General features: G+C 42.3%; 1 protein-coding gene across 4 annotated transcripts in view; it reads right to left on the bottom strand.

Annotated features, from left to right (window-relative positions):
• Positions 1–4,067: 4,067 nt before the first annotated feature.
• The window catches only part of DOP1B (DOP1 leucine zipper like protein B), a 103,517-nt gene continuing 95,814 nt past the window's right edge, over positions 4,068–11,770 (bottom strand). For all 4 annotated transcript variants that reach the window (XM_035017663.1, XM_035017665.1, XM_035017666.1 and 1 more), the window contains exons 33-37: positions 10,951–11,087; positions 7,832–7,887; positions 7,454–7,615; positions 5,424–5,553; positions 4,068–4,679 (exon numbers count right to left, since the gene is read on the bottom strand). In XM_035017663.1, coding sequence (XP_034873554.1) covers positions 4,428–4,679; positions 5,424–5,553; positions 7,454–7,615; positions 7,832–7,887; positions 10,951–11,087 — 737 coding nt within the window. In that variant the 3' untranslated portion in view covers positions 4,068–4,427. The remainder of the gene's footprint in view (positions 4,680–5,423; positions 5,554–7,453; positions 7,616–7,831; positions 7,888–10,950; positions 11,088–11,770) is intronic.

The following is an 11,770-nucleotide window of genomic DNA, read 5'->3' as shown; positions in this document are numbered from 1 at the left end:
AGTTAGCAAGCTCTCCAGGTGAGTCTCCCGCACAGATGAATGGGAGGACCCTTGCTAAGCATAGTTGCTTTGCAGAATTTCAGCCGTAACTGACAGATTTCTAACCTCAGGATACTCATATCCATTCTCAAAAATGCTTGAAAGGATCCCCTTCACTCTGAACTTCAGAGACAGCACCGAGTCTGGTTGAAGAGGATTGAATGGTCTGGAATGATTACGACAAGACTTAACAAAATATGGACACACGATCACACACAGGACACTCATGTAACACAAGCCCAGCTGTTCCTTCATGCAGAATGGGGAGACTCCTTAGCTGGCCCACATCCTGCTCCGAATCATATTCTCTTGTTTGAAGGTGTTGGTTTTGCCTGTTCATTGGTTTGTCTCACTGAACTGCAAGTAATACCTCCTAGAGGGCATTGTCTTACAACAGAGCATTTTATTCCAACAGCGCAGAATTCTCTCTGGTCTCCTGGGTAATTGTTCTAAACTTTTAAGTACAACCTTCATCAACTATTTCCACAAATCTAGCTACTTCTACTCCTAATTTAAACGGGCATAATGTACAACTAATGGGAAATAAGGCTTGTTCTCCTCTATAACACATCTCACCACCCCTTCAAAGCTAGGAGCTGTGTGTGGCCCTAATACGAGCTGGTTTTACAGGAAGTCATGAATGGGCGGGGTAGTTTTAGAAACTGTCTTCCACACGTTACCAGAAAGCAGCAGCCACCTCAGGGGTTTCCTGTCTCACTTTCTCAGCCCTGCGGTTGAGAACATAGGGCTCTAGAGGGAGACAGACCTAGGTTTTGTTTCCTGGCTCTGCTGAACTTGTAGAATGGGGTAAACTCCTACTTCCTAAGGAGGTGGTAAGAAAGCAAATGAGGCAGGTAACACACTTGGCACCATGCCTGGCCCCTGGTAAGCACTCTAGTAGTGGGGATCACTTCATCCCCACGCACACGCACCCCTCTCCCACCAACACTGCCCGCAGCTCTGGGTGTCCAAAACTCTTGCTTTTAGAGCACCAGTCTGTTCCGCTTTGCCGTGGCTGCCCTTGGCAAGCCCCACCTCTCCCAGCACACTCCCTGCCCTCCGTGCAGTGACTCAGGGCTTATTAACACGGAGCACCAGCTTCCTCTGGGAGGAATGGAGTCAGAGCGGTTGGCTCCAAAGAGGGGTGCAGAAGGGCCTCTGTTGGGAAGTAAGAAGAAAATATCCGAACTATCAGTCTTGCTTTTCGGCATGCTTCCAGACATTGGGGTGGGCACAGCCTTCTTTTTTTACTGATGGGTGCATGATCAAAACTTTTTATAGATCACAAAGGCGGCACGGAGATGATTAGTTGCTAGTCCTAAGATATAGTTACATTCAATATTCCCATTTTACAGATGAGAAGACTGAGGCACAAAGTTTTGCCCAAGCTAGTATGTAGGGAAGCTGAGTGTCACACCCAGGCAAGTTGACTTCGGAGCTTAAACCCTCAACTGCTGTGGTACACGCCAACTAAAGATTTAGATGTACTTCATGTTTATAAGACTTCCTCAGTGTTGGGGCGCCTGGGTGGCTCAGTTGGTTGGGCGACTGCCTTCGGCTCAGGTCATGATCCTGGAGTCTCGGGATCAAGTCCCGCATCGGGCTCCCCGCTCGGTGGGGAGTCTGCTTCTCCCTCTGACCCTCCCCGCTCTCATGCTCTCTCTCTCATTCTCTCTCTCTAATAAATAAATAAAATCTTAAAAAAAAAAAAAAAGACTTCCTCAGTGTTGTAGGAGAAACATAGGGATGTGTTGTTGAATCCCTGTCTTTTAAGATTTCCATTTAATATGATATTTTCAGAAACCATTAAGCTGTTTTAGATACTGGGGAGAAAAACAATGAAAAACAAAATTTGTAAATCTAAGTACAGATACAAGAACTGCCTTCCATGGCATAATAGCTATGATGACATTATTAGTTTTGTTGTAAATTTTGATATATGAACACATGCACCCACCTTGATGTTAACTATTAATCAGCCGATGGTTATCTCCTCACAATCTGAATTACAGCTAACTCACAGTGTAAGTTACACAGGATTTATAAGTCTACACTTCAATATTTAAAATTTCAGTGACCAGGGCGCCTGGGTGGCTCAGTTGGTTAAGCGACTGCCTTCGGCTCAGGTCATGATCCCAGGGTCCTGGGATCAAGCCCCGCATCGGGTTCCCTGCTCGGCCGGGAGCCTGCTTCTCCCTCTCCCTCTCCCACTCCCCCTGCTTGTGTTCCATCTCTCTGTCAAATAAATAAATAAAAATCTTAAAAAATAAATAAAATAAAATAAAATTTCAGTGACCAAACTTGCAAATGTTTTAAAAGATATCCCCTTACATGCAAAAAACCATAATTTTCATGTAATATTCACACACATTTGTATGAATACCCATTGTTTCCAGTGGTGCTTTTTTATTCTTATCTTCAGCCCTTACTTAGGCAATCAGGTGGTTCTGCGCTCCCCAAATCCTAGATTGGGGCTAATGATGCACATTTCTTCTGTACTACACACAAACTTACTAGTTTGGTAGTAAGTAGAAGGATGTTAGGAGAAACTTAACCAATGCTGGCCTCATTCCAGAACCCCCTGGTTTACAGAAAGGATGGACATGAGAGCACGCATTAGACCTCGTATGCATCATCTGGCCCGGAATGAGACTCCATGCAGTGCTCTGGAGGCTGAAAAGGGGACATGAGGTAGGCAAGTCTGGAAGGCAAACCACGCTCACTGGCAGAGTGAAGGCTCCCACAGCAGAGCAGGGGCGCCAAGCCAGGACTCTAAATAGGGTAGCTGGCATAAGACAGAGAGGCTCAGAAAGAGGGGGGCGACCTGCTGCCAGGCGAGAGGAGTCCGTGCTTAGAAAGGGATTATTTTAATGAATGGGGAGGTCTACAGGGTGGGAAAGAGATCCCAGAAAGGACAGAGTGCGAGGCAAGAGTCCAAAGGGCCAGTGTCCCAGGCAGTAGCCTCAGGCATTAAAGGCTCCAGGACAACATCGATTCATTTATGTTAGATGGAAAGTGCTGGCAGAACACATAATGGTACAAAGGCTACAGCTGTCAGTTTTGCAAACTATGTATGTCTTTCGAAGCTGGATGTACTGTGATTTTAACATGTGATTTAAAAAAAATTATTTATAATTTCTATACCCAATGTGCGGCTTGAACTCATAAACCCGAGATCAAGAGTCATATGCTCCACCGACTGAGCCAGCCAGGTGCCCCTTAACACGTGATTTTTTTTTTTTTTAAAGATTTTATTTATTTATTTGAGAGAGAGAGTGCAAGCAAGAGCAGGGGTGGGAGGGTGCAGACGGGGAGGGAGAGGGAAAGAATCCCAAGCTGACTCTTCTCTGAGTAAGAAGCCTGACCTGGGGCTCGATCTCACAACGCTGAGATCATGATCTGAGTCGAAATCAAGAGTCAGAGACTTAGGGGCACCTGGGTGGCTCATTCGTTAAGCGTCTGCCTTCGGCTCAGGTCATGATCTCAGGGTCCTGGGATCGAGCCCCGCATCGGGCTCCCTGCTCGGCAGGAGGCCTGCTTCTCCCTCTCCACTCCCCCTGCTTGTGTTCCCTCTCTCGCTGTATCTCTCTCTGTCAAATAAATAAAAATCTTTAAAAAAAAAAAAGTCAGAGACTTAACCAACTGAGCCACCTAGGCGCCCCTACCATGTGATTTTAATGGTTAAGAGTTAAATACACTGCAATATCTTCAAGCCCTTACCACTGCTGAATAGTCAATGGTAATGGGCAATTATTATTTTCAGAAAATAATATACTTTGGTTTTAAAATGTGGTACCAAAATAAATGCTTTAAAGGACAAACATGTGGGCACCTGGGTGGCTCAGTTGGTTAAGCAACGGCCTTCGGCTCAGGTCGTGATCCCGGAGTCCCAGGATCGAGTCCCACATTGGGCTCCCCACTCAGTGGGGAGTCTGCTTCTCCCTCTGGCCCTCTCCCCTCTCATGCTCTCTCTCACTCTCTCTCTCTCTCAAATAAATAAATCTTTAAAGAAAAAAAGGACATGTGTGAAAGGTTAAAAGTAATATTCAACAAGTGTAAACTTTTAGAGAAATATACTGACAGCCCACACGTATCTACATCAACAAAGAAAACTCATTACCTTCACACTTCATATTACACATTTTGTGTTAGCATTAGATGATATATTAATTTTATTTTCTTTACATAAATTGAGGAAGAAACATACAATCAGATCCAAATATATTACAAGGCATTTAGGGAGGTGTGTTTTGTTGCCCAACAGAAAATTATCTGAAATCGACCTTGAAAATGGAAAAAGACTTATTTAAAAGCACTATCCTGGCTCCTCTCTTGTTTAGAATATATCCTGGCTTTCAGGATATATTCTGAAATTCTGTCTTATGTGGTTAAGATTCCAGATGTTCCAAAAAATCATATTCAACACATTCTTCTAGTTGTTTCAAGACCCTTGGGCTATCTGTGACAGGAAACTCCAAGACTGGAGGTCCTTGGGTATCGGCAGGCAGTTTACTCTGGGTTTTAAAAGCACAATTTAGAGTCTGGAAGAATGGCTTCAGTTGCCTGATGCTGGAAACAGAATGTTGGCGCAGAAGGGGGAATTCATTCTTCATGGTGATCTCATCAGAGCTGCCAATTTCCTGCAAAACATAACAAAACAACACAAAAACCACAACCACCTCATAAAGATAATATGGCTTTGCTAAGGGTTAGAGATGCAAGTGAGGTACATGCAGGCAGCCAACCTTAGCAGTGGGTTCATTTTTTTTTTTTTTTTTAAGATTTTATTTATTTATTTGACTGAGAGAAACACAGTGAGAGAGGAAACACAAGCAGGGGGAGCGGGAGAGGGAGAAGCAGGCTTCCCGCCCAGCAGGGAGCCCGACGCGGGCCTCGATCCCAGGACCCTGGGACCGTGACCTGAGCCGAAGGCAGACGCCCAACGACAGAGCCACCCAGGCGCCCCAAGCAGTGGGTTCTTTACGAACATTCACTACCAGTACTAATGGCAGTTTCCAAATGAACTCAAATGCTGGTCTTCAACTGACATTTTCCACCAGGATGTCACCTCAGCCCCCCAGGCCCCGGCCATTCTTCCCGCAGGCCCTTCCTCTGCATAATACAGGGACTCTGTATAAAACTACTTCCACAGATCCCGATCCTGTTATCCAGGATGCTTACCTCAGCAACTGGGATGAGAAAGTGACATATAAATGAGAAAATAAAGATGCGCTTTATACCACCTCCAAGTTTTAACACTCGGATCAAAGAACTTTAGAAAATTACTCAAAGTCGTTAAAATCAAGTGGCACGTGGAGGACTTCTGCTGCCTAGACTTTCTCCCTTCTGCTACAAATATAAATTGCAAAAAGGAAGACATTTACCCCATATTTTAATTTTAGAAGTTCGAGAATCCTAACGGTGTGGGGTTTGCATTCTTGGTGATTCTCCTCTAGATCTGACAGGAAGGCAGGGCCCTCTGTGTCCACTTCTGGAACAAACGCCCACCTGTAACTGGATGAAAAAAAATCTGATGTCAGGCATGCTGACTCAGAGCCCACTTCAAAAAGATTTTTGAACAGTTTTATTGAGATATAATTCACACACCATACAATTCACCCATTTGAAGTGTATACTTTAATAGACTTTCGTTTATTTGCAGGATTGTCTATCCATCACCATAGTCAACTTTAGGATATTTTCATCACCCCAAGAAGAATCCCTGCTCCCTTCAGCTATCACCCTGCAATCCCTTGCACCCCCTTCGTCTGGGCCACCACTAATCTATTTTCTGTCTCTTCATATTTTCTTATTCGGGACAGTTCATATAAACTGGATCATAGAGCATGTGGTTTTTTGTGAATGGCTTCTTTCACTTCATATGCTGCTGCCAAGGTCCATCCATGCTGTAAGGAAATGTCGGTACTTCATTTCTTGTATTGCTGGATATTTCACTGTACAGATACTCGTACATCGATGGACTTTAGATTGTCTCCACTTTTTGCTTATTATGCATAATGCTGCTATGCATACTCCTATACATCAGAACCCACTTAAAAAAAACTTTCTTTTCTAAGAAGATAGCAGGAGGGGAAGAATGAAGGGGGGGAGTCGGAGGGGGAGATGAACCATGAGAGACGATGGACTCTGAGAAACAAACTGAGGGTTCTAGAGGGGAGGGGAGGTGGGAGGATGGGTTAGCCTGGTGGTGGGTATTGAGGAGGGCACATTCTGCATGGAGCACTGGGTGTTATACACAAACAATGAAACACGGAACACTACATCAAAAGAAAAATTAAATTAAAAAAACAAAAAACCTTTCTTTTCTTACAGCAGGTTTAGGTTCCCAACACAATTGCCCGGAAAGTCTGTATGTGCCCCCCACCACCACCCGCCCGGCCATGCGATGCCCTCCAAAGTCCAGAGTTTACCATAGGGCTCACTCTGGTGGTGTGCATTCTGTGGGTTTGAATAAATGTGTAATGACATGTATCCACCATTATAGTATCAAATAAAGTAGTTTCACTCTCCTAAAAATCCTCTGTGTTCTGACTCCCTCTCTTGTAACCCCTGACAATCTTTTTACTGTCTCCATAGTTTTGCCTTTCCCAGAGTATCACAGAGCTGGAATCATACAGTATGTAGCCACTTCAGATTGGCTTCTTTCACTTTGTAATATGCACTTAAGAAGAACCGACATTTTAACCACAAACAGTTCTACATGATTATTCTCTTATCTCTGTAGGGGGATAGGACAGAGAGAAGTGGTATCTGGGGCCAGGCATGAAATTAACCATATGAGCAGCTGTGTTAAGCCTATAGGAAATGTAAGCCAACAGGGGCAAAGTGAGCTGGAGATAAGAGTGTTCCATTTATTTATTTATTTATTTATTTTTTTTTTTTTTTTAAGATTTTATTTATTTATTTGAGAGAGAGAATGAGAGAGAGAGCACATGAGAGCGGGGAGGGTCAGAAGGAGAAGCAGACTCCCCGCCGAGCAGGGAGCCCGATGCGGGACTCGATCCTGAGACTCCAGGATCATGACCTGAGCCGAAGGCAGTCGCTTAACCAACTGAGCCACCCAGGCGCCTGAGTGTTCCATTTATTTAATTAAAAACAAAGAAATCTACACAAATGCAGTGAGGACCACCAGCCCGTGACTCTTGTTTTATACGCATTCAATAGCAAAGCACGCTCAACACCCCCCCCCCCCCCGCCCAGAAACCCATCCATAAACACTATTATGAGCCAAATTCAGGAAACCACAGGTATTGTAAGAACTCTGAAACCTGGTATTCTCATCCGCCACTAGAAACCCCAACCGGGGCTTCTCACACACCCTACACAACAAAGTGAAAATGCTGACAAGGAAAGTCACCATTTCAAAGAGGACACATGGTCTTATCTGACTTACATTTGAAATAACGGCATCTTGTCAGGTGGAAAAGAAAGTGCTGTGTCCAGGAATTTGCAAGCTGATAAATATAAGACCAGTTCACTCTGGGGTATCTCCCCCACTGAGGGCCCATTTCCATCGGCAACTGAAACTTTCATTCTGTTGATTTTGTTGCTGTTTCTATAAATTTGCAAAGAAACTCGTTATAAATTCGTTCACATACGCTGTAGTCCATTTGCCTGTGCAAGGTCCATAAGGAGTTTTTTCTGTTTAAGAAATGGTCAAATAGCTGGTCCCTTCACAAGTACTTGAAGAAAATAACACTGACTGTTAGATAACCGTACATCACAAAGTGATGTCTGCTCACATATGCGCACAGACCCTTGCACAACTCACCTTAATAATTCATCATCCTCTTTCAGATCTTCTTCAAGCTGTATGAATATCTGAATCTTAAAAAGAAAACATAAATTCAATTTACTATTTGAGAGAGATTCCCAGCTTGATGTTTAGAATGTATATGGCCATAAAAAATAACAAAGCAAAACAATCAGCAAAATGAAAAGACAACCTACAGCGTGGGGAAAAATATTTGCAAACCAAATATCTGATAAGGGGTTAATATCCAAAATACATTAAAAAACTCATACAACTCAGTAACAAAAAAGCAAATAACTTAATTTAAAAATAGGCAAAGGACCCGAATAGACATTTCCTTCTTTTTTTTTTAACGTTTTATTTATTTATTTGACACAGAGACAGCGAGAGAGGGAACATAAGCAGGGGGAGTGGGAGAGGGAGAAGCAGGCTCCCCAGTGAGCAGGGAGCCCAACGTGGGGCTCGATCCCAGGACCCTGGGATCATGACCTGAGCCAAAGGCAGACGCTTAACGCCTGAGTCACCCAGGCACCCCCTGAATAGACATTTCCAAAGAAGATATCATGGCCCACAGGTCCATGAAAAGATGCTCTGCATCATTAACCATCCGGAAAATGCAAAACAAACAAAAACCCCAGTGAGATATCAATCACCTCACACCTGTCGGAATGGCTAGCATCAGAAAGAGAGACAACCAGTGTCGGTGAGGATGTGGAGGAAAGGAATGCTCGTGCACTGTAGGTGGGAATGCAAACTGGTGCAGCCACTGTGGAAAGGAGGTTCCTCAAAAAAATTAAAAACAGAGCTACCTTCTGATACGGGAATTACACTTCTGGGCGTACATCAGAAGGAAATGCAAACACGATGTTGACGAGATATCTGCATTCCTGTATTCACTGCAGCATTATTTACAAGACATGGAAACAACCTAAATGTCTACCGATGGATGAATGGATAAAGAAAATGTTGATATCACTCAGCTATAAAAAAGGAGGAAATCCTGCCGTTTGGAACAACATGGATGAACCCTCACGATATTATAATAAGTGAAACAAGTCAGACAAAGACAAATACTGCATAATCTAATCTGTATGTAGAATCTTAAAAAAAAAAAAAAAAAAAATAAGCCAAATTCATAGAAAAAGAGACCAGATTTGTGGTTACCAAAGGCAGGTGTGAGGGAGGGGAAATGGGATGAAGATGGCCAGAAAGTACAAACTTCCATTTTAAGATAAAAAAGTACTAGGGGTGTCACATCCAACATGACAATAGTTAACATTGCTGTAGGGTATATATGAAATTATTAAAAATAAATCTTAAGAGTTCTTATCACAAGGAAGAATCTTTTTCTTTCTCTTTTCATATCGACGAGATGATGGATGTTAGCTAAACTTCCTGTGGTCCTCACTTCACCATGTATGTTAGTCAAATCACTGTACACCTTAAGGTTATATACTGCTGTATGTCAATTATATCTCGGTAAAACTGGAAAAAACCAGCTTAAAAAATAGCAAATATTATCAAACAATACAAATTAGTTGGAATAAGCTGACAGTTAAAAGATCAAATATGAGGGGCACCTGGGTGGCTCAGTCATTAAGCGTCTGCCTTCGGCTCAGGTCATGGTCCGAGGGTCCTGGGATCAAGCCTTGCATCGGGCTCCCTGCTAAGCGAGAAGCCTGCTTCTCCCTCTCCCACTCCCCCTGCTTGTGTTCCCTCTCTCGCTATGTCTCTGTCTGTCAAATAAATAAATAAAATCTTTAAAAAAAAAAAAGATCAAATATGATTGCAGAAGATAAAATATTCTCTATTCAACCAAAAGCTATGTGTTATCAACTTGAAAATTTTCAGATAAAATTAGATATATATGAAATAGTACATTATTCCTGAAAAAGATTTTGAAAATATTCCTAAATACATGTTTAGAATCTTATGACATATCTGTATGACTAATTTATAACCAGATGTGAGTAAGGAAGAAGAACTAAATGTGTGGAGTATTTCAGAAATGCTGCTCTTAAAAGCCTACCCACAAACTTATAGTGCTTTCAGAGATTAATCGTTGTTAATAGCCTTCTAAACAGCAGTAAACTTTCAACCTTAAATTTTTTAAAAAAGATTTTATTTACTTATTTGACACAGAGAGAAAGAGAGCACAAGCAAGGGGAGTGGCAGGCAGAGGGAGAGGGAAGAAGAAGGCTCCCCACTGAGGAGGGAGCCCGACGCGGGGCTCCATCCCAGGACCCCGGGATCATGACCTGAGCTGAAGGCAGACGCTTAACCGACTGAGCCACCCAGGCGCCCATCAACCTTAAATATTTCTATATAAGATATGGTTTCAAAGAAACTCACAACATAGGTACAGTGGGCCTATTATGGAAATCCATTATCAGTGAATGTGAACATCTGGACATGAAGTTCTTCAATGGATATATGAAAGATTTAGGAAAGATTATTTTTCATTAGGAATCTTTAGTTACGCAGATTCATGGTATGGTACGGTAGGTCGTGGTATGTGGTGGTAATATTTCTAGTCATGGGTGTAAACTCTATAATTTAGAATTTAAGGGATTAATCTGCAGATTATGTAATTAATGTCACCATAAATTACAGTTTACACCCGTAGCTTGGAAACATGATAACCTGACATCTTCCCTCTCATTTGCTTTTGACTTCACTTGAGATGGCACCTCCAGCTGATATTGTGAAGGCATCCATATCTAAAGATGATCTGAATCTTTTCTCCCTAGAGGCACTAGATCTAAAAGAGCTTGCCTAGGAACTTTCCTGACTGTAGTAGCAGGAAGATAGTAACTTACAGAGATTTTATGTTTCTTGAATTTTACCTTCTCAACTTGTCCAATGGTGGCCAGTTAGTAACGTGTACATAGTTATTCACTGTGCCTTAAAGTTTTATACTTTGTTTATACAAACTATAAAATTTCCCAGAGATACATTAAATGGTTCTGTCTCAAAAAAAAAATTCCCTTTTTAACCAAGAGCTGACTGTGTGCTATGAGCTTGGTTGAAAATTTTGCAGATAAAATTAAGATATATATGAAATAGTATACTATTCCTGAAAAAAGCATTTAAGAAAGCTCCAGCCCCGCTTTTAAGAGTAAAATATTTGTACTTACTAACTCAGAGACCATTATGGGCCACAATGAAGTCAAATGTTGGGGAGATATTCTTAGCAGCAAAACTCTGAAAAAAAGAAACATCTGAGCAGCAACTATGGATGTCTGTCCAACTCTGAGATTGTCTGTCAGGCGTTCTAAGGAAAGAAGATTTTAAAGATGTCACACAAATATGCAGTTTGAGGTTTCTCATTAGACAAAAATATAAAACTGTATTTGTTTTGACATTTAACAATACAGCCTAAGACCCCCCTTGTTTACCTCCAGCCCTCTTCTTTATGAGGTGAAGCAGTTCATGGCCTTTGCTAAAGGAATGAACCAAGTGGCTCTTATTTCCCTGCCACCGCTGACCAGAAAAATATCAACTTCTGACTTAACCCAGAAATCCACTCGATGACCAATGACCACTAAATTCTCTTCTGAGAATATGAAATATAAGACACAAGAACCACAGACAGTCCTTGGTGAGTGATGGTGCTCTAGGATCACAGAGGTTGGCTGGCCGCTGACACCATATTCTGAGAGTGAGGAGTGGGAAGTGGCGTGAGTGAATAAAAGGAGAGGTATTCAATGAAGTTGGGATTTCATGGCCAAGACAAAAACTTTAATTCCTGTAGGGAAAAAAGGTGTGAGTTCCTCTAGCCCCTAGCAGTCTTCCCCACTTCTCCACTGAAGTAACTGTCTGCAGAATGTGATTTTCCTCCCCATAATTTAAGGTTTCTTAGGAACATAACAAATTGCTATGGCAAACAGCTAAACTACAGTCATGCTAGTTAAGATTTGTTTGTAGTATCTTAGTAATAAACTTGCCTTTATCTGA

The sequence above is a fragment of the Mirounga leonina genome, unplaced genomic scaffold (genome assembly GCF_011800145.1).
Source record: "Mirounga leonina isolate KUSES-001 unplaced genomic scaffold, KU_Mleo_1.0 Mir_172, whole genome shotgun sequence".
NCBI lineage: Eukaryota > Metazoa > Chordata > Mammalia > Carnivora > Phocidae > Mirounga > Mirounga leonina.
The sequence above is the reverse complement of the archived record's forward strand: the minus strand, read 5'-3'. Positions and strand labels throughout refer to the sequence as shown.